The 23334-nt window shown below is 41.9% G+C and overlaps 1 protein-coding gene across 2 annotated transcripts in view; it reads left to right on the top strand.

Moving 5' to 3' along the window:
• Positions 1-3783: 3783 nt before the first annotated feature.
• RALGPS1 (Ral GEF with PH domain and SH3 binding motif 1) overlaps positions 3784-23334 on the top strand; it is a 76047-nt gene continuing 56496 nt past the window's right edge. For both annotated transcript variants that reach the window (XR_011699505.1, XM_071574625.1), the window contains exons 1-10: positions 3784-3950; positions 6056-6172; positions 10523-10618; positions 12755-12877; positions 14482-14589; positions 16379-16429; positions 17946-18029; positions 18480-18569; positions 19826-19918; positions 21785-21911. Coding sequence is in view for 1 of the 2 variants with exons in the window: in XM_071574625.1 (XP_071430726.1) it covers positions 12821-12877; positions 14482-14589; positions 16379-16429; positions 17946-18029; positions 18480-18569; positions 19826-19918; positions 21785-21911 (610 nt within the window). In the remaining variant the exon portion in view is untranslated. The remainder of the gene's footprint in view (positions 3951-6055; positions 6173-10522; positions 10619-12754; positions 12878-14481; positions 14590-16378; positions 16430-17945; positions 18030-18479; positions 18570-19825; positions 19919-21784; positions 21912-23334) is intronic.

The following is a 23334-nucleotide window of genomic DNA, read 5'->3' on the forward strand; positions in this document are numbered from 1 at the left end:
ATAAAATAACTCGATTGCAGAAAAAACTAAAGTAATTCTTGTGATACCCCTGCACCTGCAGCACTGCATCAGTCCATGGAGATGATCAGGGGGCTGAAGCCTCTCTGCACTGGAGAGGGGTTGAGAGAGCTGGGAGTGTTCACCTGGAGAGGACCAGGCTCCAGGGAGACCTTGGAGCCCCTTCCGGTGCCTAAAGGGGCTCCAGGAGAGCTGGAGAGGGACTTTGGACAAGGGGTGGAAGGACAGGACAAGGGTGAATGGCTTCCCACAGCCAGAGGGCAGGGTTAGATGGGATATTGGGAAATGTCCGTGGCCAGGTTGAACGAGGCTTGGAGCACCCTGCTCATGGCAGGGGGGTGGAAAAAGATGAGCTTTTAAGTTCCTTCCAACCCAAATCACTAATTTTATGAATGCTGTGAAATGCCTCAACTTTTCTCATCTTTGCTGGCACATCTGAATTCAGCATCAAGGGAAAAACCAACTCAGAGACTGGATACTTGTTGAAAAAGTTCTATAAAATACCATTTTCAGCAAAGTGGGAGATAGAAGACAAAGTTTTTGTGCAGAAGTTTTGTGAAGGCTAAGGAAAAAATTATTTAGGTTAAAAAAACCCAGTTCTGTTGACCTGATGTTTGTGTACATGCAGCCACATTGTTTAACTTTTTATAATGCAGACTTCTTGAAAACAGCCTGAGGGGAAGCTGAAATAGCCAGTGAACATGACATACAGAATTTTCACTTTTTCAGCAATAATCATGCAGGAAAAATGACACCTGACATGAATGACATGAAATAGCATAATACAATTGTGCATCAGTTTGGGAAAAAATTAAATTGACTATTAAATGAGAAGTCAGTTGAATTTTAGAAACATTTCATTAAAATTTTGGGAAATTATATGGCTAATGACGTTGTCTAAATTAACGTTACTTGTCTGTGTGGTTTTTTCCACCAGAGGGTGCTGGCTGATTTTTGAATACAAGTTATTTAAGGTGCTGGACACTACAGACACCTGAAACAGGAGCAACAACAGAGCCTTCCAGTCTTTATCATGACACCTTCAAGAGCAGCAGGTGCTGAGCAATTCCCTTCTCAGCAAAGCAGGGTTTATACTCACGATTTCAGAGGTTGTCCTGTTGTGCTCCACAAGACCTGTCTGAGCAGGGGACATCATCATGTTACAGTGCTTTAAGCATCAGTTTGGAAACTCTGACTTAGAATCTCATAATTGTTCAGACAAGTAACTGGTCATCAGACTGAGTTTTTTTCTGAATTCTTGTAGAAAAACGAGTAACTAATTTATCTTTTTTAAAGAGGATTGTAGCCCATGAACTGCTCTCTTAATGTCCTGGCACAGTGATAAAGAGTGGAAAACATTTTGCTAGAGGATCCTGTACTCTTGCTTTAGTGGGAGCTGATGCTGGACATTTTAGAGGAAAGTGTGTGTAGTGTGAAAGTAGTGGCAGTACCAATAGGATAAACTCAAACAAGAATAGTCTGTTAAATGATTGACGATTCACATGAAATTAATTTTAATTCTTCAGCCTCTCTGAGAGGAAGGAAAAGGCAAGGAAAGTACCTTCCTATATAGTGCATTTGGCTTTGATATGGTTATTGGAATTGGGTCAGTATTCACAAGCGAATTCCCAAAATTATGTTTAAAGTTATTTTTATAGTTTATTCTTAGGGTTTGAAAAGCAAACTCGTACAAGTGTAACTGAGGTATCTGAAGATGTTTAAACTGCTCTGGTTTTGACAGTGATTGAAAACCTTCAGTAACCAGGAGACTGGAAAGGCACCTCCTAAATGTAGTCTGGGCATCGTGCAGTATCTTGGAGCTTCCTCCGGTTCCCGTCGCTTGGCTCTTGTTCTCTGGCGGGCAGAACCGCAGCCAGCTGTGCAGGGCTGGACTCTGCGCTGCGGGGAGCTCCAGTGCACAGAGCGCGTGTTCCCCTTGCACACGCTGCGCCCTCGGCGCTGCTTTTAGAGAGGCTGTAAATCAGCAAAGGGCGCACCCTTCTATCACCTCGTACCTTCAAGTATCAATCAAGTCCCTTCAAGTAGCCCCCGAAGCCCTGTTTAATAGCCTTGGAAGAACAGGCACTGTTCTGTCCGGTCATTGCCGGGGCCTGGCGCTTCATCGCCCGCACCCGGAGCAGGGCCGGGCTCGGTCTGGGGGTTCCCAGAGGTTCGTCCATGGGAAGGTCAAGTCAAAACCGGCGGTGCCGCGAGGCGAGCGGATGGACGGCACTTCAGTGCCCCTGCCCCCGGGGCTGGGCCACGGGCGGGCGGGAGCGCGGACAGGGACAGGGCGGTGTGCGGGAGCGCGGACAGGGACAGGGCGGTGTGCGGGAGCGCGGACAGGGACAGGGTGCTGTGCGGGACCGCGGACAGGGACAGGGCGGTGTGCGGGAGCGCGGACAGGGACAGGGCGGTGTGCGGGAGCGCGGACAGGGACAGGGTGCTGTGCGGGACCGCGGACAGGGACAGGGCGGTGTGCGGGAGCGCGGACAGGGACAGGGCGGCGTGCGGGATCACGGACAGGGACAGGGCGGTGTGCGGGACCGCGGACAGGGACAGGGAACTGTGCGGGATCTCGGACAGGGAGCTGTGCGGGACCGCGGACAGGGACAGGGCGGTGTGCGGGACCGCGGACAGGGACAGGGAGCTGTGCGGGATCTCGGACACGGACAGGGTGCTGTGCGGGATCTCGGACACGGACAGGGTGCTGTGCGGGACCGCGGACAGGGACAGGGAGCTGTGCGGGATCTCGGACACGGACAGGGTGCTGTGCGGGATCTCGGACAGGGAGCTGTGCGGGATCTCGGACAGGGAGCTGTGCGGGATCTCGGACACGGACAGGGTGCTGTGCGGGATCACGGACACGGACAGGGCGCTGTGCGGGATCACGGACACGGACAGGGTGCTGTGCGGGATCACGGACACGGACAGGGAGCTGTGCGGGATCGCGGACAGGGACAGGGAGCTGTGCGGGATCTCGGACAGGGACAGGGCAGGGAGCTGTGCGGGATCTCGGACAGGGACAGGGAGCTGTGCGGGATCACGGACACGGACAGGGAGCTGTGCGGGATCACGGACACGGACAGGACAGGGAGCTGTGCGGGATCGCGGACACGGACACGGACAGGGAGCTGTGCGGGATCACGGACACGGACAGGGAGCTGTGCGGGATCGCGGACAGGGAGCTGTGCGGGATCACGGACAGGGAGCTGTGCGGGATCACGGACAGGGACAGGGAGCTGTGCGGGATCTCGGACACGGACAGGGTGCTGTGCGGGATCTCGGACACGGACAGGGAGCTGTGCGGGATCACGGACAGGGACAGGGTGCTGTGCGGGATCACGGACACGGACAGGGAGCTGTGCGGGATCACGGACAGGGACAGGGAGCTGTGCGGGATCACGGACAGGGACAGGGAGCTGTGCGGGATCTCGGACACGGACAGGGTGCTGTGCGGGATCTCGGACAGGGCAGGGTGCTGTGCGGGATCACGGACACGGACAGGGAGCTGTGCGGGATCGCGGACAGGGACAGGGAGCTGTGCGGGATCGCGGACAGGGCAGGACCCCGCGCCCCCCCCGCCCACTCCGCGCTCGCTGCTGGGGGCGGGGCCGCCAGGGGGCGCCGGGGCGCGCGGGCGGGGCGGGCGTGGCCAAGGCCGGCGCAGGACACCTGCGCTCGCGCGCTCCCGCCCCGCCCGCGCCCATTGGTGCGCGCTCCCGCGCGGGGCGCTGATTGGCTGGTGAGCGCGTCACTCCGCGCGCCCCGCCGGGCTGGGCCTCGTCCTCGGCGGCGGGAGCGGCACCGGCGCGGGCCGGGCCGGGCCGGGGGCTGCGGCCCTGAGGACACGCCCCTGCACCCCCGCCCCGGGGCCGTCCTCGAGCCGAGAGGGCTGGTGGGCGAAGCCGAGGTCAGCTTGCCCCGAGCAGGTGAGACGCGGAGGAGCCCCGCGCGCCCGGCAGGACAGGTGGCACCGGCCGCCACCGTTCCCGTTTCGGGCGTGTGGCCGCGGGCCTGGCCGGGCGCCCGGTCTCCGAGGGCGCCGCTCGCAGAAGGCCGGCGGCTCCCAGGCCCGCGAGGGGCGGTGCGAGGCGCGGCCCTATCGCCGCCGGCCCGGGTCGGCCCCTGCCGAGCGAGGCAGGTGCGTGTGCGGGACGCGCTCCCCGCCCCGCGACCTCCCGCCCGGCTCCGCCGCCTCTCTCGGAATCGTCTTGGGCCCCCGCTCGTCGAGCGAGGACGCTCCGGTGCCGGCCCTGCCCGCCGGCGCTCCGGGACCGGCCGGAGCGGGAGCTGAGCGGGCTCCGTGCGATGCGAGGCGGGCGGCGGCTGTGAGGGGCGGGGGGAGCACATGGAAACCACCGCGGGCTGGCCACCTCCTCCAGCGGTCTTTGGGAATAAATTTGGAAGCTATTTGTATATCATGTGGATGACGCTGTGCGGGCCCTGTTAAGAGCCGTGTTTGGCTGAGATCTCTTTTCAGATCACTTCAGGTTTTGGTCTGGCTTCAGTCAGTCGGGGCTTTGGTAAGTAGTGGAGAAGGAACCATTGCTGAAATTCTCGGTTGTGGAAGTTCATCAGACCTTTTGTCTGCAGTCTGTTCTGAACCCAACAAAATGGAGCGTATGTAGTCTCTTGCCTTAGTGATTATTGGAAAACAGTGAAATCTGGGCTGGTCTGTCTCAAATATGGACAGAATTGTTTGCCTCCAAGACTTTATATATGAATGTAGCAATCTGTGCCTTTCATATCCAACAGATTTTAAAGTCAGATTTTTTTTCTCATGTTGACCATGTGTGAGTAGGACAGGAAGATGGTAAAGGATAGAACTGTGCACTTGTTTCTTCATTTTCTGTATGTTGCCCGTCCTGTGTGCTGCAGCACCAGTTTAAAGAAAAACATTGCAACACTCTTTTTGAATGGAGTTATTTTATTCATATTTCTGTTTGTGTGCCTTACTTTAGTAAAGGGATGACACCTCGAAGTTGAGGTGGACATTAATTGCAGGCTTTGTCCTTTACTAAAATGCTGCCACGTGCAGGATGGTCAACATGCATTTTGTCTCTAATTTTGACTGAAGTACTGAAGTGGATGCTGGCCCGTTTTTAACTTGGCATTTCGATTCTTTTATGAACTTTTGTTCATGCAAGGAGTACCTGCATGGATGAGTTTTGGGTGTGGGAGAGAATACTGCTTTTCCAGCAAAAGATACCTGTGATTGCTACGGACATCAGAGCAAGCTATTTAAAGTCTGGAAGATACACTTTTTTAAAGTGGAGGCTCCCTAACAGTAGCAGGAAAATAGAGACTGTGGTAGAGGAGCAGTAGTAACACCATGTGGTCTGCAGTGATTTTTAGCTTTAGCAAAGCAACATAGGCTTTAATGGGGTTTTCATGTCAGTTTCTCTATGAAAGTAGCTATCTTTGAGATCCTTTGCTTCTCGGGTGATGTATAATTTTCTTAAACATTGTGTTATAAAAGTCAGGGTAAGGTACAAGAGGAGAAAAGGGATGAGCTGTGCCTAATATGCCTAAACATTAGCAAAGTAAGTTACCCAAACAGTATTTTTCTCAGGTTTGTTGCTGATCATGTTTGGTGGAAAAGCTATGGCATTATTTGCTGATACAAAGATAAAAGAACTACTGTATTTGGATTTGTGCTCATTCTGCTTTGTTTAGTTGAGGAAAATGATGTGAGAATTAGTAGCATAAAGCACCTTGAAAGAAGTGAGTAGAACCAATAAGCAACGCATATGGGCTTGGGCCTCGTGTTGATTGACAGAGTGAGAGTTACAGGCACATATTTGGGAGTATATTTAGCTGTGGAATTCATAATAGGTTGCTGTTCCCTCTGTGATATATTCTTTTCATTTGAGTTTAGTAGTTTTTCATGTGCCAATGAAACTAGAATGGGCAACTAGCCATGGACTTTGAAGTAAAAATAAAAATACCAGCGTGCATGTGTCAGGTGAAGAGTGCCCAGTTTGAGAAGAACTGAGTTGCAAAACAAATGTCACCATAATCCTGTTTCCTACAGGAATGTCATGCTTTTAAACAAGAAATAAACCTGTGGAATATCCAGAGCTAGACCCAACAAAGGACGAATGGAGGTGTGCAGCACAATGGGTTGAGTGCACAGCTGCCTTATTCCACTGTAAGTATGCACCTGTATGTAAAGTTACAGGTAGTTTCATATTTTCACTTAAGTTTGATACCAGATTGCAGAGATTCCTGTCAGTTCTTTTCAGTTTAAAGAACTTTAAAAAGTCATGATAGTATTTTACTGTAATACTGCAGATAGATATTGCTTTTCCTGCAACTGTTTCATGGAGGTTCCCTTAAAGTAGAACTTCCCTCAGAACATATCTTGGCCTTTTAACCTATGCAAGTTTGCAGGCTTATTTGAAGGGTAATGACTGTTAAGAGAGGACTTGGATGGAGAGAGCTCTTGTCTTGATATGGATCAAAATGTTATTGTGTTCTTCACTTGGTTTTTTTTATTATATATTATTTGCACTTTGATGAGGACATGTATTGCTTTTGTAGTTACTGTTGTTAACCTAGAAGTATTTTTCACTTTGTTCCCTTTGGCATGCAGAAGTGCTTTCCCCCTCTTTGTGGTCATGTTCCATTGATGTGGGGTCTTTTCCTGTTGACCAATGATAACTGTGTTTGCATGGTCATAAAGGTGGGTTATTTTTTCCCAGGTGCTAACAGGCAGCCCCCATGAGTGAGTTGTGTAGGGTGGCTCCTGCTGCACATCAGCTGGGTGTGGTCCGGGATAACGCAGCGTGTTGTGGGCAAGAAGTGGCTGCTGAAACAGCAGTGCAGGGCTCTGTCAGCAAAGTAAGAATGGCACTTATAAAGGGTGTCAGGGGAGGCTAGATTGTAAAATCTGATGTGATAGCTTGCTTGAACTCACCTGTGTGTGTGTGCTCAAGGTGTCTTCACCCAGTCATCTGTTGGAATGAGGATTGCTTCCAGACCAGTTAATTCTAAACCAATCTTCTGACATGCAACTTAAGATCCAATGAGATAGTTAATAATTTTGAATTAATTTTTGACGGTTTAGGAGCATTATGCTTATAACAGCCTTTTTATTATTTAGCTTACCTTTTTGGAGCAATGGTTGCCACAGATGTCATTGTATCCAAGTTGTCTGTGACAGTTATTTTGAAAAGTTGGCATCTGACTTGTTGAGGAGCAGCTACCAAAGTGATCCATGGCAGTCTGGCATAGCATGTGACTGGTCAAGTAAAGTGTATCCTAAAAGCCTGACCTGTGCTTTGGGTGTTGTTTTTACCGTATTCATAAAACCCAAGAGTTTGGGACCTGGATTCTGAAGTTGTTTCTTAAATTCATCACAGCAGCTGCTTCTTCTGCTCGTAGTTGAACTCATTCAGTGGAAGCAAGAGAGTTGAAAGAATTTTAATAAAGGAAATCAACTCTGAATCTGCTTTTTCCTGAGTTAGACTTGTCCCATTGAAAGCTGCTGGGAGATGCTGCAAGAGTCAGTTTTGCAGCCTGGTTGCTCAGGAACCATGTATGTTATTGAAGAATAATATTTGCTTAAGGGATTTCAATTTCTGGTCAGCTGAATTAATCCACAGTCTCTTAATATTTATAGTGGTTTAGTTAAAATCCTGTTTCAGTGGATTGAAGAGTGACACGTCTGTTGATCCTGGATCTGGGACACGTGTGCTTTGCTGGTTTGGCTCAACTTCCATATTTATGCTCGCAGTATAACAGTGACTGGTGTAAGTTGCAGCACTAAACGTAGGAATGCTGTTTGCCTTGAAAAGATGTATCAACATTAATCTTGTCACAGCCCAATATAGGGGTCTATGTACTAAAGGATAAATTTTCTTCCCCTTACATTTTCATAATTCATCATTAACTATAGTAAGAATTTTCTCAGAAAAGGATGTACTATGTGAAACTTCTAAATTGTTCATGGAATATTTTATCTATAGGTGGTACTGTTGCCTAAAGCATAATGAAATATATTAGGGACTTTCTAGTGAAATAGATATTGAAAATATACAAGAGTGTTTTCTTAGGAGGATCTTTAAAAAGACATCACATTTATATGACTAATCTGTAGCTTAATTGCTTTTTTCTTAATAAACGGTTAGTAGGAAATTATTATTTAAATCCAGGCATTTTTCATGGTGTTCAAGATGTCTACCAAAGTCTAATGTTGAATTACTTCAAAAGGACTTCCTGACATTAAAAGAGCTTTTTCCTATAAATCGTTCTGAGGGTTTACACAGCCCCACTGTCCAGTCTCATATCTGCATTTGTGAATTAAGTGTATGAGGCTCCAGTGGCAGACGGAAGGTTACTGTTTTCTGAAGGAAGTGGGGTTTGCAAGGATGGTTTCTGACATTGCTCTGGGAGATACAGTCTTTTTCTTTCCACTTTGCAGAAATCATATGTGAGGGGAAGAGAAATGGGGATTGAGAGGTGATACTGGATGGGGCATAAGTGAAGATACATGGTCGTTTCTGCCTTTGGGAGGGGTTGCTGTCGGGAACAAAATGGTCTTGCAATACTGTTGCTCGCTGCTTCTCAGGCTTGTGTGCTAACATTTCTCTGGGTCAGCCAGTACCCACCAGCTGCTGCTTGGAAAAATGGAAAGTTCTCCTCTAGATAGCCTTTCAGAATGGCTTGCTCTGTCACACCAATGACAAACAGCTGGCTCAGAAGGATTCTGAAATCCTTCTGAATTTATTTTTTTTCTGGGTTTAATACTAAAATGATGATACTAAACAAAGGAAACAGTGGAAGGGAAATGGTATGTAATATCTAGATATGGAGAACAAGAAGTGCATAGTTTTGGATACTGTGATGCTAATTGCCTTTTGGTCTTTATTACCAATAAAACAGAAAGTTCAGACTTCTCCCCACCCCTCAGCCTGCCCCTAGGAGCTGAAGCTGAACGTGATGTAGATGGTGATACAAGTTTCACATCAGTGCTGATTGGCAGCACAGAGGCAGAAATACAACCTTGTTATGGTTTCATTCTGTTTTCATAAGAGAGTCCTTTTCCAGTGTGTTAGCTGTGCTAACATCCTGTCATTTGTACTCTTTGCCCACAGCAGCTGAGTACGACTTTGTCCTTCATCAAGGAAGGAAAGGTTCTAACAGTGAACATCTGCGGGAATAGTTTAGGAGTGGAGAAAGAGGAAGATGAGTGCAATGATGAAAAAGAATTCAGAACTGAATATGAACTCTGTATGGTCAGTTGTAGGTCTGTCCTTAGGCTGAGCATTGCCAGTGAAGTGCAGTAGTACATTGTTGGTCTTGCTGAAGGTAGAAGGCAAGATTCTCTTAGTATTCTCCATTCCCTTGTCCTGATGGATGACAGCTAACCTTTCTGATATTTGATACCAAAGTCTGGAAGGCACATCCTCTGAGGAGCAGCAGAGGGCTTTGTGATTTCTAGTTTGGGGAAAAGGAGTTGAGTGGCAACCTCATTGCTCTCTGCAGCTTCCTGAGAGGAAACGTGGAGAGGGAGGTGCTGATCTCTTCTGCCTGGAATCCAGGGATGGCATGTATAGGAATGGTTCAAAGCTGCACTTTACTTGAGAGGCTTCCCAGAGAGGTGTTGGCACTCCACACCTGTCAGTGTGAAGAGCCTTTAGCGATGCCCTTAGTAACGAGCTTTTGGTCGTCCCTGAAGTGGTCAGGCAGTAAGACTAGATGATAATTGTACATCCCTTCCAACTGGAACTCTGTTCTACTCTACATTTATTTAAAAAAAGAAAAAGCAAACCCAACTGGTAACTTTCATTGGTCCAACCAAAGTTATCAGTGCCCAGTCAGGGAGAGACCCAGTGCTCTTTAATTGTCTTTGCTGAACCAGTTGTCCAGCTAATTTAAGCTTTAAAAAGAACAGTTGCCTTCTGGTAAAATACTGAAGTATTTTTTTCCAAAAGCATGCTGCAACTCTCAGTTCATTACTCAGTGGTATTAGGAAAACCATAATCAACTAATGAAAATAGTAAGTTAACTGGCTTAGCTGATTTCAGGCCCCGTTAACGTGTAGAGCCCAGAAGAACTGGGGCTGATCAGAAGCCTGTCTGGCTCAGTATTTTTTCTTCCAACAAGAAAATCAGTAAGACCAACAGTCATCAGTGATTGCTGACATGTTCTTCCCGTGTTTGCTGAGAGGAGTGTGAACAGTTGGTAACTTCTCCACATTGCTCCACTAGCATTCAGAAATTAGGGCATAGGGCCTTGCTTGGCTAGAGGTGGTATCTGTGCTTCAGAGTCTCAGTGACTTTTTTGTGATTTGGGGAACTAGTACCAAGAATGAATTTATGGGCATTTTAGCTGCATTACATGCATATAACTAACAGCAGTGTAAAATTTGCATTTTTGCTTTCAGAGACTGTCACTTCTATGGCATAGATAACAAAATTTGACAAATGCTGGTAAAATAATGGCTATAGGGATTATTTCTGTACTTGGTTTTCATGGTGTTTTTGTTTTTTTCCAGTTTAGTTGTTCTTGCACTGTCTTCAGTTTTACTTCAGAGAGCACTACATATCTAAATGGGTTTGTCAAGTTGGCAAAGAACAGACAACTTCTGGTGGTATGTATGTTTACATCCGATTTATCCACTTTGCTTCTGGCAGTCTGTGAATGAGATCTACTGCAATGTGCCCGAGAACCCAGATTAGCTGTTTTCTTTGTTTTGATTTTTAGCACTGTTTGTGTAATGCATCATTATAATGATTAACCTGAGCAAGTTGAAAGAAATTGAAAGAGTGAAAAGCTATGAAAAGAAATTTTACATAATTTTGGTAATTTTTTACCTTTTATTGACATGTTGGACCTTTAAAAATTTTTAGAATTTTAGAAGTTCCTTTTTAATCTTATTGGAGGAAAATATTGCAAGTATGGAGGAGTATTGTTTTTAATATCTTTCTCTATGTTGCCTCCCTGACATCCCATCCCGTCAGGAAGCTCAGCAGGGTCAGCCCCAGATTAGTACTTGGATGGGAGACCTCCTGGGCAATGCCGGGTGCTGTAGGTTCTGGTCCTGAGGACTTCCCTGGCACCGTCCAAGCTCGCTCGGCCGTGGCAGGTGAACCTCAGGACTGAAACGGTGGGGCCAGTTCTGCGCACGCTGAGCCTCACCTGAAATCCACTGCGCAGGCTGGAAGGGCACGTGGGGACAGCCCTGCCCAAACCTGCGTTCACAAAGTTTGGCCATACATACATACATACAGTAGACTTAGTATTAGCTCCTGTCTTGCTCTGTGTGCACAGTAATACTTTCTGTGGTAGCAGGTGTGGAAATACTTCAAATGACCAGGTGGATTTGACTTAAAAGATAGTTGCTCCCTCTGACTTTCCTCAAGGCATCAAAACAAATGGGTGTTTAGAGAAGTATTTTTTCCTAGATGTAAATCTTGGAAGAAGCATCTGCACATACGAAAAAGCAGTGCATTTTTAATGCTTGTGTCATATTTGAAACACTGGGGGGTTAAAAAACCAATTTTGATGCTTTCTAGAATGGAAGTTTCTAGCCTTGCAAGCTTTATGTATGTACTGTTGAAAGGCAGAAGTACATTATTGTATCTGGTTTCAGATATTAAAGCATTTCTGTCTCGTTTTGATAAAAAGAACATTAAAATTTGGAGTAAAACTGAATTTGGTCAGTATACAAGTTCACATATGGGATTTTTCTTTCTTTTTTTGGGAGCATTTTTGAGCCCCCACACACTGGAAAGCCTAGCCAAAGGTCAGGGAAGGAGGACACAAGTATATTTTTGTGTCCTTGACATAAATGCCACATATTAAAGAAATTACGTCTACAAAATTACTTTCCACTTCAGTTTCTCTAAGGACTATTAACAAGAGCAACTCCAGATCTGGAAATACTTTGCAGTCTGTTAGTGCTCAAAATATTAGTTAATTTTATCAGGACACAAGATAAAGGAAGTTGCTTCTTGACTTGTCCAACAGGAGATTTTGTCATTGTTTGAAGCACAGTTAATGACTTATTTCATGTGAGATAGTGGGGAGAATTGTTTTTTTCTTTGTAGGGGTGAGAAGTGAAGACCTCATCTTTCTAAAGTGTGTTAATAAGAGGTTATTTTTATTCTCAGCTGTTTGCATTTCCAGCATTTTGCTGTTGGGGTGATCAGTGTTGTGGGAAGGAGGAAGGGTGCAGAGGGAGATAGGGCAGTGTCCCCCAGGGCTGCATATTTGAGCAACTTGGATCTTGCTGTCAGAGTCCATGTGGCAGTGGTGGCTGTGGGACTCCTGTCTGTGTGTGTGTGGAACGATGAAACCACCCTGCTGTTTGTTTGCTCAGTCTAAAGAGAACCAGAGCTTGAGCTGACTCGGAAGCTTTGGAAGCAGTTCTTGGTAACCTGCAGTTTCTGGATGCATTCTGCCTAGCAGGGGCTTCATAGATAATCTGTCAATGTAAATGACAAAGAATACTCCATTTCCCTTGTATTTCTCAAGTGGAGTGGAAGTTGGGTGTAAGGACTTGGCATGGCTTTAGCAGTATTTAGTTGTATTCCCTTCACAGTTGGTACCTGGAAAAGAAAAGATAATCTATCTCCTAAGATAAACTTGTTTTCTAAGTTCATTACTCTGAGAAAGCAAAATGAAATCTCATGTATTGATGTTTTTTGTGTGTGTGTCTCTGTGTGTGTGTGTTGTGGTTTTTTTATAAATTTTACTTATTTCCACAAATACATTTGCTTTGCAGGAATTTCTGTTTTCTGTTTTCAACCAGTGCTGGCTGAGCTGAAACTTCGTGCATCTTGGGGAGAGCATGTATAAAAGGAATGACTTCATGGCTGATGTGATGGTCACCTCTGCCACTCCAGAGGTACAGGTCCTTGAAGTTTATTAGCTCCTTTATCAAAATGAAAATTTAGGGACTTTTCAGCTTTCACAGCAGCCCTTTCCACTACTGGTCAAATACTAGACTGTTCATAAGAAAAAGGACCAACATGACAGCGGAGTAATTTTAGAACACTCTGTGGTTCTCAGTGTTCACAGCCACTTTTTTCATCGTTGGTGATGATGATTACTCATTTTGATTAGTTTTAAATAGCATTTTTGACCTGTTATTCTGTAACTTAGAGCTGTTAATTATTTTTGAGTAATGTACCATCAAGATTGAGACAGTCAGAAATATCCAAGCCTTTTTTTCTTCTTTTATTGAAATTTACTAGTCTGCTAGTAAGAAAGTGCTCTAAGATTTTTGTTCACATTAACTCTGCATATTTCAGAGACCATGCAGCTTTTTTTGTGCTGCTTCCAGAAACTGCTGCATTCCTTGTTGAGCTGCTGTGCACAGCTCCATGAGAGCCACAGAAGCACTGCTTGAAAATTACTTCCCTACTGAGCTTTTCTGGTTGTTTACTTTCCTCTGATATTATGATGTAATATTATAAATTAGCTACAGGAAACCTTGACCAGGAAAGCACACATTTTAAATGTGGGATTGGCAGTACTTTTTCCCAGCTTTAAAATGCAGACTAATACTGCATATGTATTCCAGAGCTGGGTCCACCGTGGATTTATAAAGAAGCATATTCATAATGCATTATATATTTTCTCTTTTCCTTTTCCAAACTTAATCATATCTTGTGAAGACCCTTTTCAGTTTTTCATTGCCAGATTTTGGGGTTTGTTTTGCCACAAATAAATAAAGTGAAGATTCATGGTTTTCAACAAGTCTACACTCTTTTCCTAGTTATGAATATATAATAAACACCACTTATCTATGCATAATTCTCTGCTGATTAACTTACTTCCAGGGCTTGTAACAACTGTCTTGTAACTAATTATTTATCATTGCAAGAACAGTCTTTATGCTGGGGCTTAATGTCTTTGGAGTGATGAACCACATCAAAAATCTTTTGGGAGTCTTAACAAGGCTGTATTAATCTTGATCCTTTGCCCTCATGTCTGTAGCTACTGAGGCAGCGCTTCTCTTTCTGAATGCTGGCTTGGCACTTTCATTATACAGCATACCTATCTGCCTTTCTGTTATTTCCCCTTTATTTTCTTCTTGGATTTGGTCATTACTCGTGTCAGGCTTCCTAATCAGTTTCCCAGTTAAATTTCAGGATGTGTCAATTTTCCCTTGTTTGTAATTTTGTGGATAGAGCAGCTTGACTTGGATCTACTCACTCTTTACCTTGCATATTTAAAAAATCCTGTTGAATACGAGTCTTCAAAATCCCAACACATTTCCTTTTGTGTGACAGCTCTTTCATTTAGTTTGTGACTTTAAAACTGGTTTGCAGAAGAAAGAAACATTCATGGGCAGTGCTAAACTAAATTTTATAATTCGGTGTCTGAAACTTTTTGGAGTTCATACATTTTCTTATCATTGCTTAGTATTTTTACACATACTTATTTTCTGAATTTGAGATGTAACTCATCATTCTACAGATAAGCCTGCTGTTGTTTCCTTTGTAGGGTAGTAGCAGCTCAGATTCTCTGGAAGGGCGAAGTTCAGATTATGCCAATAAAAGCTACGATGCAGTTGTATTTGATGTGTTGAAAGTAACTCCTGAGGAGTTTGCTGTAAGTAGAAATGTTATTTTTACATTTAAGCTTGTGTAGCATTCAGGGCTTGCAGGGTAGTGAAAAATCTATAAAACCTTTCTTCTTAAAAAAACCCAAAACTTTGAAATGAACTTCCAGAGTTCTTGAAAACAAATTTCTTATTATTAGCAACTTTAACAAAATAAACATGTCTTGGGATTTAATTATTCAGTACTGACCTGACACAGCATATTTGTTTTTCTGTATGAAGCCTTTTGAATTTTTAATAGTGTTTTAGAGGATCCTAGCATAGGTTTAAAGATGTTACTTATAGAATCATAGAATCCTAAAGGTTGGAAAAGACTGACCTGCAAGATCATCAAGTCCAGCCTTTGACCTAATATGACCACATCCACTAAACAGGTGTTTTTTTTTAAATTGAAACCCGAAATACTCGTCTTTTCTGCTGAAACATCAGTTTTTCAGAAAAATCTTTTTCTTAAAATCAGGAAGAAGTTTGTAGAGAGGAAACAATTTGTATTCTTAATACCGATTTTTCAGTGCTAAACTGAAAGTAGAACTGCAGTTTTGGCAAACATTCAGTGCAATTCTTGTCCTTGCCCCTTCTTTTTAATTTGCAGGTTAATGTGCTGGGGAGCAGAAAGGAGTGAGGATAAAAGCTACTGCACCTAGTTGAATGTCTTCATTAATATTCTGAGCATCAAAATGATGTCTCATTACTTAGCAAAAGTTCATGTAATACCTGTTCACAAAAAGTCTTGGAGATAGGCCTACCTTATACCTTAGTACTGTAAGTTTGCCGCTTTGGAACAGATTCAGAAGGGTCTTTTTGAACACTAGTGCACAGCTGTTGCTAGGTAAAATTATAAAAATATTTGGGTGGCAAATCTGCATCAACTCAGTTGTAAATAATTCCTGTTCGCCCAAGTTCTGCTGATCCATGGCCAAGGACTGCCTTCAGAATTATTAGAGCCACAATTTAGACAGGACTGTAAAATCATGTGACAATAAGTATGTCTGATTTCATCACAGTACAAATACTAAGTCCAAAGACAGCCCAGAACATAGAGTGTAGTCCTACATTTGTGGTTAACCTGGAACTGTGTCTGTAAAATGATAAAGTCAAGGTAAGGTTGCTTGTAACTTAAAGCTGATTGGTTTTCTATTCCAACTGCTGTTGTCTTGAGGTGGAAGCTTGTTGATGAGGCTCTTGATTTAATGCTAGACTTTATAAACATACATGTATGTAGCCATACAGCTTTTCATGATTGTGACATGTTTCTCTCTAGTTCCATTTGCCACCTATAATCATGAGCAGAAAAACTAACACCTCATCAACCTGCAGAGAAACCAAAAATTTAATTTTGTTTCTGCGGGACTGAAAATCTGTGTATGACCCCCTTAAAGCATATTCCAGCCCTAACTAATTACCACATAATAATTTATTGCCCTTCAACCTAGTGACTGTGAAGTGTATGCTGTTCTCTGTGTGAAAGGCAAATCATTCTGCCTGCCATTACTGTCTGGGCTCTAATACATGAGAGGAAGACGCTCAAGCACAGCTTTGTCCCCTTAGTCTGGTGCAGGTGCTGAAATCCTTTGCCTGAGGACAACAGGGAGTGATATGGTGCCCCTTAGGATGGGGAGTTTTTGCTTGTACATCAGCCTGACCTGAGCGGCCAAACAGTCTGGTCAGTTCTGGTCTGTGAGGAGTGTGCAAATGGTTTGTAGTTACTGAAGAGCAGACGGACATATGTCATTGTTAGCTGTTCATATTACATGATTTAAAATTCTGTCTTTCTTTCAGAGTCAGATAACATTGATGGATATGCCAGTATTTAAAGCTATACAGCCAGAGGTAGGTTTTCTTAAACTGTCTGCTTGCATCTTTGGAATTCAGTGCTAGAGGAAATGTAACCATTTAAATAATGCTTTATTCAAAAATGCTCACCTTCTTGCACTGCACTAATGTTCTTGTAGGCTTATTCCTGTTAGCACTGTGAATCTGTAACCCAGCCTGAGTTACTCTGATTTGTTATCTATTGCCAAAGGAGATGACTGTGCTTTTCTGGAAGTCTTGCCATCCTGCTTTGGGTTGAGTGTTTCTCCAAGATAAATTTATCAAATGTAAAAATTCTCTACTCTTCCTTTCTGCTGCTATTTTTCAATGCACATCAGATTTCAGAGTTCCACTCGTGCCTCTGGCCATAACTTGTGTTTTGGGCTGCATCAGCCACTTGGTAAGCTTTTTAATTTGTATGATCACGTTTAAGATTCAATTCTGAGGGACTATATCAGCCCAGTCCCTTAAAAATAAGTGTCTTAGTGTTCTTTAAGTTTTTAATGTTTTAAGAAAGGTACAGAAAGAAGCTTGAGGCCTGTTTAACAAAAGTGATCAAAATTAACATAGGCATTTGAAAATCAGAAATAAGAACTTCAGAAATTAAGAATAAAGGTAGTTATGAGAATATGATAAATTTGCAAAAGGATGTAATCTTGTTATTTTGAAGAAATAAATTATTTACTACAGAAGGTACAAGGATCACATGATTCCTGCTTGAGGAGCTTTAATATAAGATACTCGTATTTAAAGCAAATTTACATTTGCTTTAGTCGCTATGAAGCATCTTTGCCATAGAATTTTATAGCAGAACAAAACACTGATTTGTCACTGCATGCATTGAGGAAATTGCCAGCATCCTTCTACACAAAAAAGAGACAGTGTTCTAGAACACACCGTATTTTAGCAGTATAAAAAAATTCAGCAAGGGTATGTTGGATCACTTATCAACCTTCCTGTCCAGTCCAAATTTTAAACCTTGTCAGATGATTTTCCATTGTTGCTCACTAACTCTGGCAACTGCATAATATCCTTAGGTTACTGACTTCTACTCTTCTGACCAAGGTAGATTTTGCTGTCCCTAGTAGAGTGTCTGAGATTCTTTATCTACATAAATGTAAGATTTCTAGTCCCATTAAGACCAGATGTGGACTGTTAATGTGGAGAATCTGTGTCTTGACAAATGCAAATTGGCATTTTTACCTGCAGAAGGTTAAAGTGCTGGAGGTTGTGATTCAAAATGTGTTTGAAACTGGAAATGCTTTTCCTGGTGCTCACACAGGTACATGCAGACCTCCAGATCTGTAGAGTATATTCCATTTATCAACATGTACAAAGTGCTTTTCAGGGGCAGAATTCTCTTTGGCTGATTCTGCCCTTTCCTGTAAAGACGTCTAAAATTAGTTGTGCACATTTGGAAAGTTGAACAACATTTTGATTGAAATTTGTTCTTCTAAGAACAAAATCATTTAGAACTGGTGTTAAGGAGAACTCATTTCTGGTTTTTAATGCAATTTTTAAATGTGTTTCCTAGGAACTAGCCAGCTGTGGATGGAATAAGAAAGAAAAACATATCCTTGCTCCAAATATAGTTGCCTTTACTAGGAGGTTTAACCAGGTAAATAATTTGATTACAGTCATGAACAGGTACTGCTTGGCAGTTGTCTTTGACTGTAAACAGAACTGCTCCTGTCAATTAAGACCATCTTTCCAAATGAGGATTAAGATTTTTAAATGACAGTTCTTGTTCTCAATTGCTTTGTCCACATTTTCATGTTTTTCCTCTAAGCCATTCGTTCTAATGTATTTTACTGTTCTGTCAAGGTACAACATTTGCCATTCTGTTCCTTTCTTTTTTTCCTGTGTTTCACTTGTTCCTTTAGTTATCTTGGTTATGCCTCACTCATTTGTGGGGCAATTGGAGTAATACAGATGAGAATTCATGGGATCAGAGCTCTTCTTTCTTTGCCCTGTTTTCTCCCTATAGCATCTTGAAAGTTTGCAAATATTACATCTAATGAAGTCAATATTTTGTAAATAAAATAAGTTATATTTGTTTATTTTATAGGTCAGTTTTTGGGTTGTACGAGAAATCTTAACAGCACAGACCTTAAAAATAAGGGCAGAAATACTGAGCCATTTTGTGAAAATAGCTAAAGTAAGTACAAATTTCTTATAATTCAAACTGTTAATTCCTTTTTATTTGTTTCTCCACTACCCCTATGAGCCATTATTGGATTGCAGAGGGTAAAGTTCTGTTTTAGCCTATCTGTGATGTTGTACCACATGAACAGGATGAAGGTGTGACAACTGTTCTTTTCTACTTACATATCTGCGTCATGGGCCGTGGTCATTCTCTTTTGCAGCACTTGACACAGCACTTGGATCAAAGTGCTCATCTTGTGTGTGTGAAATTATGTATGTGTGTAGGTAATTTAAATAATATTTTCTATGTATGCAAAACAACTTTTTTGTATTGCAAATATTTCAATCAGTTTACTTAGTATTTTTGTGCTCATAGAAGAAAATTTATCTGAATAAGTTCCTGGCACAAATACGTAGTCCAAGTACTTGGAGGACGGTCAGCTTGGAGGTCTGGGCTATTTTTAGAAATAAGAGCTGTAGTATTTGTTTGGGCTTCTTTTTCTCCTGCAAAAAGAGGAACACTGCCCCCTTTTTTTCTCTTTGTTTTCCTCTCTTTCCTGCTTTTCCCTCAATAAAGTCCAGATCTTCCTCAAGTGCTTCTGGGCAATGAGTAAATGGATCACTCAAGGATAATTCCAGCTTCTTTTTTAAATGTACAAGAAAGCTACATGACAGCAATTCTCATTTTTCTATTTTACTGGAACTATATTGTAGCAAGCATTACCATCTGAGACAGCTTTATTCCCAAGCACTGTCTGCTTGAGGTCAATGTGTTTTGAATAATTGTCAACACAGAGTAAGTGTAAAGAACATTGAAGGGAGATAAATTTTTCCTGGGAAACAGATTACAAAATCAAAAGTTGTTTTAATTCTGAGAGGGTCATCAGCATCTTTGGTTAATGTTTTTGTCTTGATTTAATTTTTAATTTTCACAATTGCACTAATTTTCAAGAACAATACATCAAATAACTTTTTCTCATTTTCTGTTCCTGAATGAACAGCCTCAGAAAATAACAGAATCAAATACAGTTTGTATTCTCACAACTGAAATGCCTCTCATCGATGGGTATATTTGTGAAACTGGCAACTTTTAAAGTGGTCTTAAGAATTTTGTACATGACAGTGTTGGATAATGTTGTTGTCTGCAGTCATTGATGAAAATGTTGTATTTTGTTAATGAAAAAATCATGGTTTAATAATGTAACTTTGAGATTAATTAATTCTGTGTCCCTTTTCCATTTGCTAAAAGCTATTATTCCTTTTCCTCAGAAGCTTCTGGAACTGAATAACCTTCATTCTCTGATGTCTGTGGTGTCAGCACTGCAAAGTGCACCAATCTTCAGGCTGACCAAAACCTGGGCTGTAAGTGTTGCCTTGACCATTGTCTTTTCTGTCTGCTTTTGAGTTCTGAGCTTTTTTGAACTCTGCAGAATTTGCTGAGTTGTAAACTCTGGAAGAAGATTCTTTTATGTTCTTGTCTCTGTGGTAGCATAAGTAGTGGTCAGTTATGTGTTTTGTGAAAGTAGAGTTTTGACTGCATGTTTGTAAACAGTCTTTCCCTGATAATTTCCTGTTTTTCTTTCTGTTCTAGAAGCCACTGGTTATGTGTGTAAGAGTACTTAGGTGATAAGTAATCTTAGAAGACCCTTGTACAGAATGTGTATCAGTGTCCCATTATCCAAAACATAGTGTGTCATTTAATATGTTGCCTAAAAGAAAAAAGGCATGTTACAAGTATACAAGCATTGATTTTGTCACTATTGTACAATCCATTTAAATTTTTATTTATTTTAGAAATTAAAACTTAGATAATTCTGTTTTCAGAGGCTCCATCTCTTGAAGGCAAAATTCCTAAGCAAAACTTACAGTAAACTTAAATATTTCTTTAAAGAGGAATACACAATTATAACTTAGTCCTGCTATATATAATCTTCAACCTTACAAAGGATTAGGTAATTCTCATTAATTTAGTATTCCATCCAGCATGGATCACATTAACTGTTCAGAACTTATAAATAACAATGGCTGTATTTTAGACTTATCTAAGTTTATCAAGCTTTTAAAATGCTTGTAACTTTTTTATAATCTGATTGCTCAGAGTTAGGCTGTAGTCAATAAAAAAGAAAGATAATAAAATAATAAAAGTAATAAAAAGGTGCCTGCTGTTTTGAGCAGCTTTGCTGAAGTTGGAACTGAAACAGGAAAATTTACTTCCATGTGAAAAGAAGTACGTGACTAATTTGACTTCAGCCTAAAGAGGTGTCAGGCTGTTTGTAGGCACAGTAGTTCAAAAATAAAGTACAGTGCAGAGTCAGGGCCTCAAGGAATTGTCAGTGCTGGTTAAAAGAAAGCAGCACAGGTTTTTCTGAAATATTTTAATTCTTGTCCTTTTTATATTATTTTTTTATTAATGACCAGACTTACAAGCTAACTAATACAAGAACTGGAATTTTCCAGAGGAAGGAGTGAGTGAAGGAATGTGCTGTGGGGCACTGTCTGCTGTCAGAAGGGACTCGGGCAAGAAGCCAGTGCACAGTAATTATTAGCCACTCACTCTGACTCAATTGGCTTTTAAAAGCATCTTCAAAATATTGTTGGGGTTTCTTAAACCAGTTGAAACAGAGAATGTGTTTTTATTGCTGCAGTTGTGTATTTCATGTTTACTTTACAGTCTTTAGCACTTTAGAATTTTTGCATTGCTGAATGTTTTTATGTTTTTTCTAGTAAGTCTAATAATAGAATATGTAGATTTAATATCAAAATGGTTTACTTTCCTTATACTTTCTTGCAAATCTTTTTGTCATACCTTTAATAAGGCACAGTTGAAATGGCACAGTTTGCTTTTATTTAGAGCATTTTCCATTGCTGTTTGTACTTTTAAATGAAGAGGATTTTAGCAATTCTGGTAAATTACGAGAACGTTGGTGACTCTACAATGAATACCTTTTCTCTAAAACTTTAGTATTGCTGGAGTTATTCAAAACTGATGTAGTGATATGGGAATCCTTGACACTTTATTCAGAAATAATGGTATAGCTTGTGACTTGTGCTGAATTGCTTCTTTTCACAGGTATCACGTTTTCAAACATTATGCTGGTTTGGGTGATTATAATGAATCTAATCGTAACTTGACTTTTCTTTCTCTGGGTGATTCAACAAGTTATTGATTGTTGTCAGCTTTGTGTGGATTTGTCTTTTAAAATTTTATGATCTCCATTTTCTCTGTAGCTTTTGAATCGGAAAGACAAGACCACTTTTGAGAAGTTGGACTATTTACTGTCTAAGGAAGATAATTACAAGAGGACACGGGAGTACATCAGAAGCTTAAAAATGGTTCCTACAATTCCATATTTAGGTGAGTGTGAACAATTGCTTTATTTACCTGTAGCCCATTGACTGACAAGTACTAATGTACCATGTTGTGCACCTGAAGAGTACTGTATATGGAAGGTACAGTTCACTCCATTTCCTACGTAGAAAAATTAGGTCATGTTGAGATTTTTAGGCTATACAGATGTTTATGTACTTTTGGAATGATTATTTCTCGTGGGTGCTGAATAAATATGTGTAATGCAACATAAGAATATATTAGAAATGAGACCTATAGTTAAAATGCTATCCAGTGTTGATACTATGTCGTATTCTTTTGTAACATGCACCATGTAGCCATTTGGTGAACCGTTTACTTTTTCAGTATTTCACCTGGGAATATTTCTGCATTCAGGTTATTGTTATTGAATGTAGTTCAATATAATTATTTTATGGCTTTATTTGTGATTTAGTGTGATGCTAAAGTGGAGCTAAAAAGAGTTAATGTTTTTAAATCGCTGAACCTGGATAACAAGAGCTGAGAATTATCAGGCTTCCTGGGCCAGAATTGCTGTCTCTATTTAGGGGCTCCCATTGCCTCAATGGATCCCTCTGTGAACTCTTTCACTCTCTCTTTAAACACATGTAAACTCCTTGCATGCTCAGCACCCAGCTGACAGGATTTTCTCAACTCTGTCCAGTACTACATTCTTTTCTTGAACTGAACATGGTATTTTCTACTTTCACTAAATAAACCCTACCTGGTTCCTTATGCAACTTGAAGCTACTCCTGACATGATGGACTAGAGTCAGTATCTCTGTCGCCTTCATACTAAGTGTTCAGTTACCTGTCTTCCAAAAGGAAGAGTCCTTGGATTACTTGATCAAGCCTTGTGCAGGTGCCACTTGGCATCCTTGACAACCTGCCAAGGCAGTGTTTGAGTCCTGGATCCCTCTTTTTAGCAGGAGACAGTGCACATAGACTGCCTGCAAAATTCCAGGTAGAAATGCAAGATTTATACAGTTACTTCAGGAAATTTTTGTGTTCTACTTAATAATTCCTAACATTCTCTTAGCTCTAAGTTCAGTTGCAGTCAGGAACTGTTATTGAAATCCCAAGATTATGCTTTTATTGCCAGTGGTTTGCGCTTCCATTTAATATGGAAAGTTAGGACAGTTTTCCCCTTGTGTGTAACACCGTCTGTAGATCTTTCATTTTCTGTTTCACTGTCCAAGCAGTTTGTCTCATAAATCCTTTGCAGTTCCTCTTAGTCAGCCCTTCTCTTTGCTCCACTGAATTAGTTAATGTCATCAGCAGATTTTCATTCCATTGTTCACTCCCATTTTCAGGTCACTTACAAATATGTTGAGTGGCATGAGCCCCAGCACAAATTGCTGTGGATAACAGCAAGCACTGCCTATCTACAATATTTCTTATTTGATAAATGTGATGGCCATCCCTCATGGCC

Source organism: Pithys albifrons, chromosome 20, assembly GCF_047495875.1.
Source record: "Pithys albifrons albifrons isolate INPA30051 chromosome 20, PitAlb_v1, whole genome shotgun sequence".
In the NCBI taxonomy this organism is placed as follows: domain Eukaryota; kingdom Metazoa; phylum Chordata; class Aves; order Passeriformes; family Thamnophilidae; genus Pithys; species Pithys albifrons.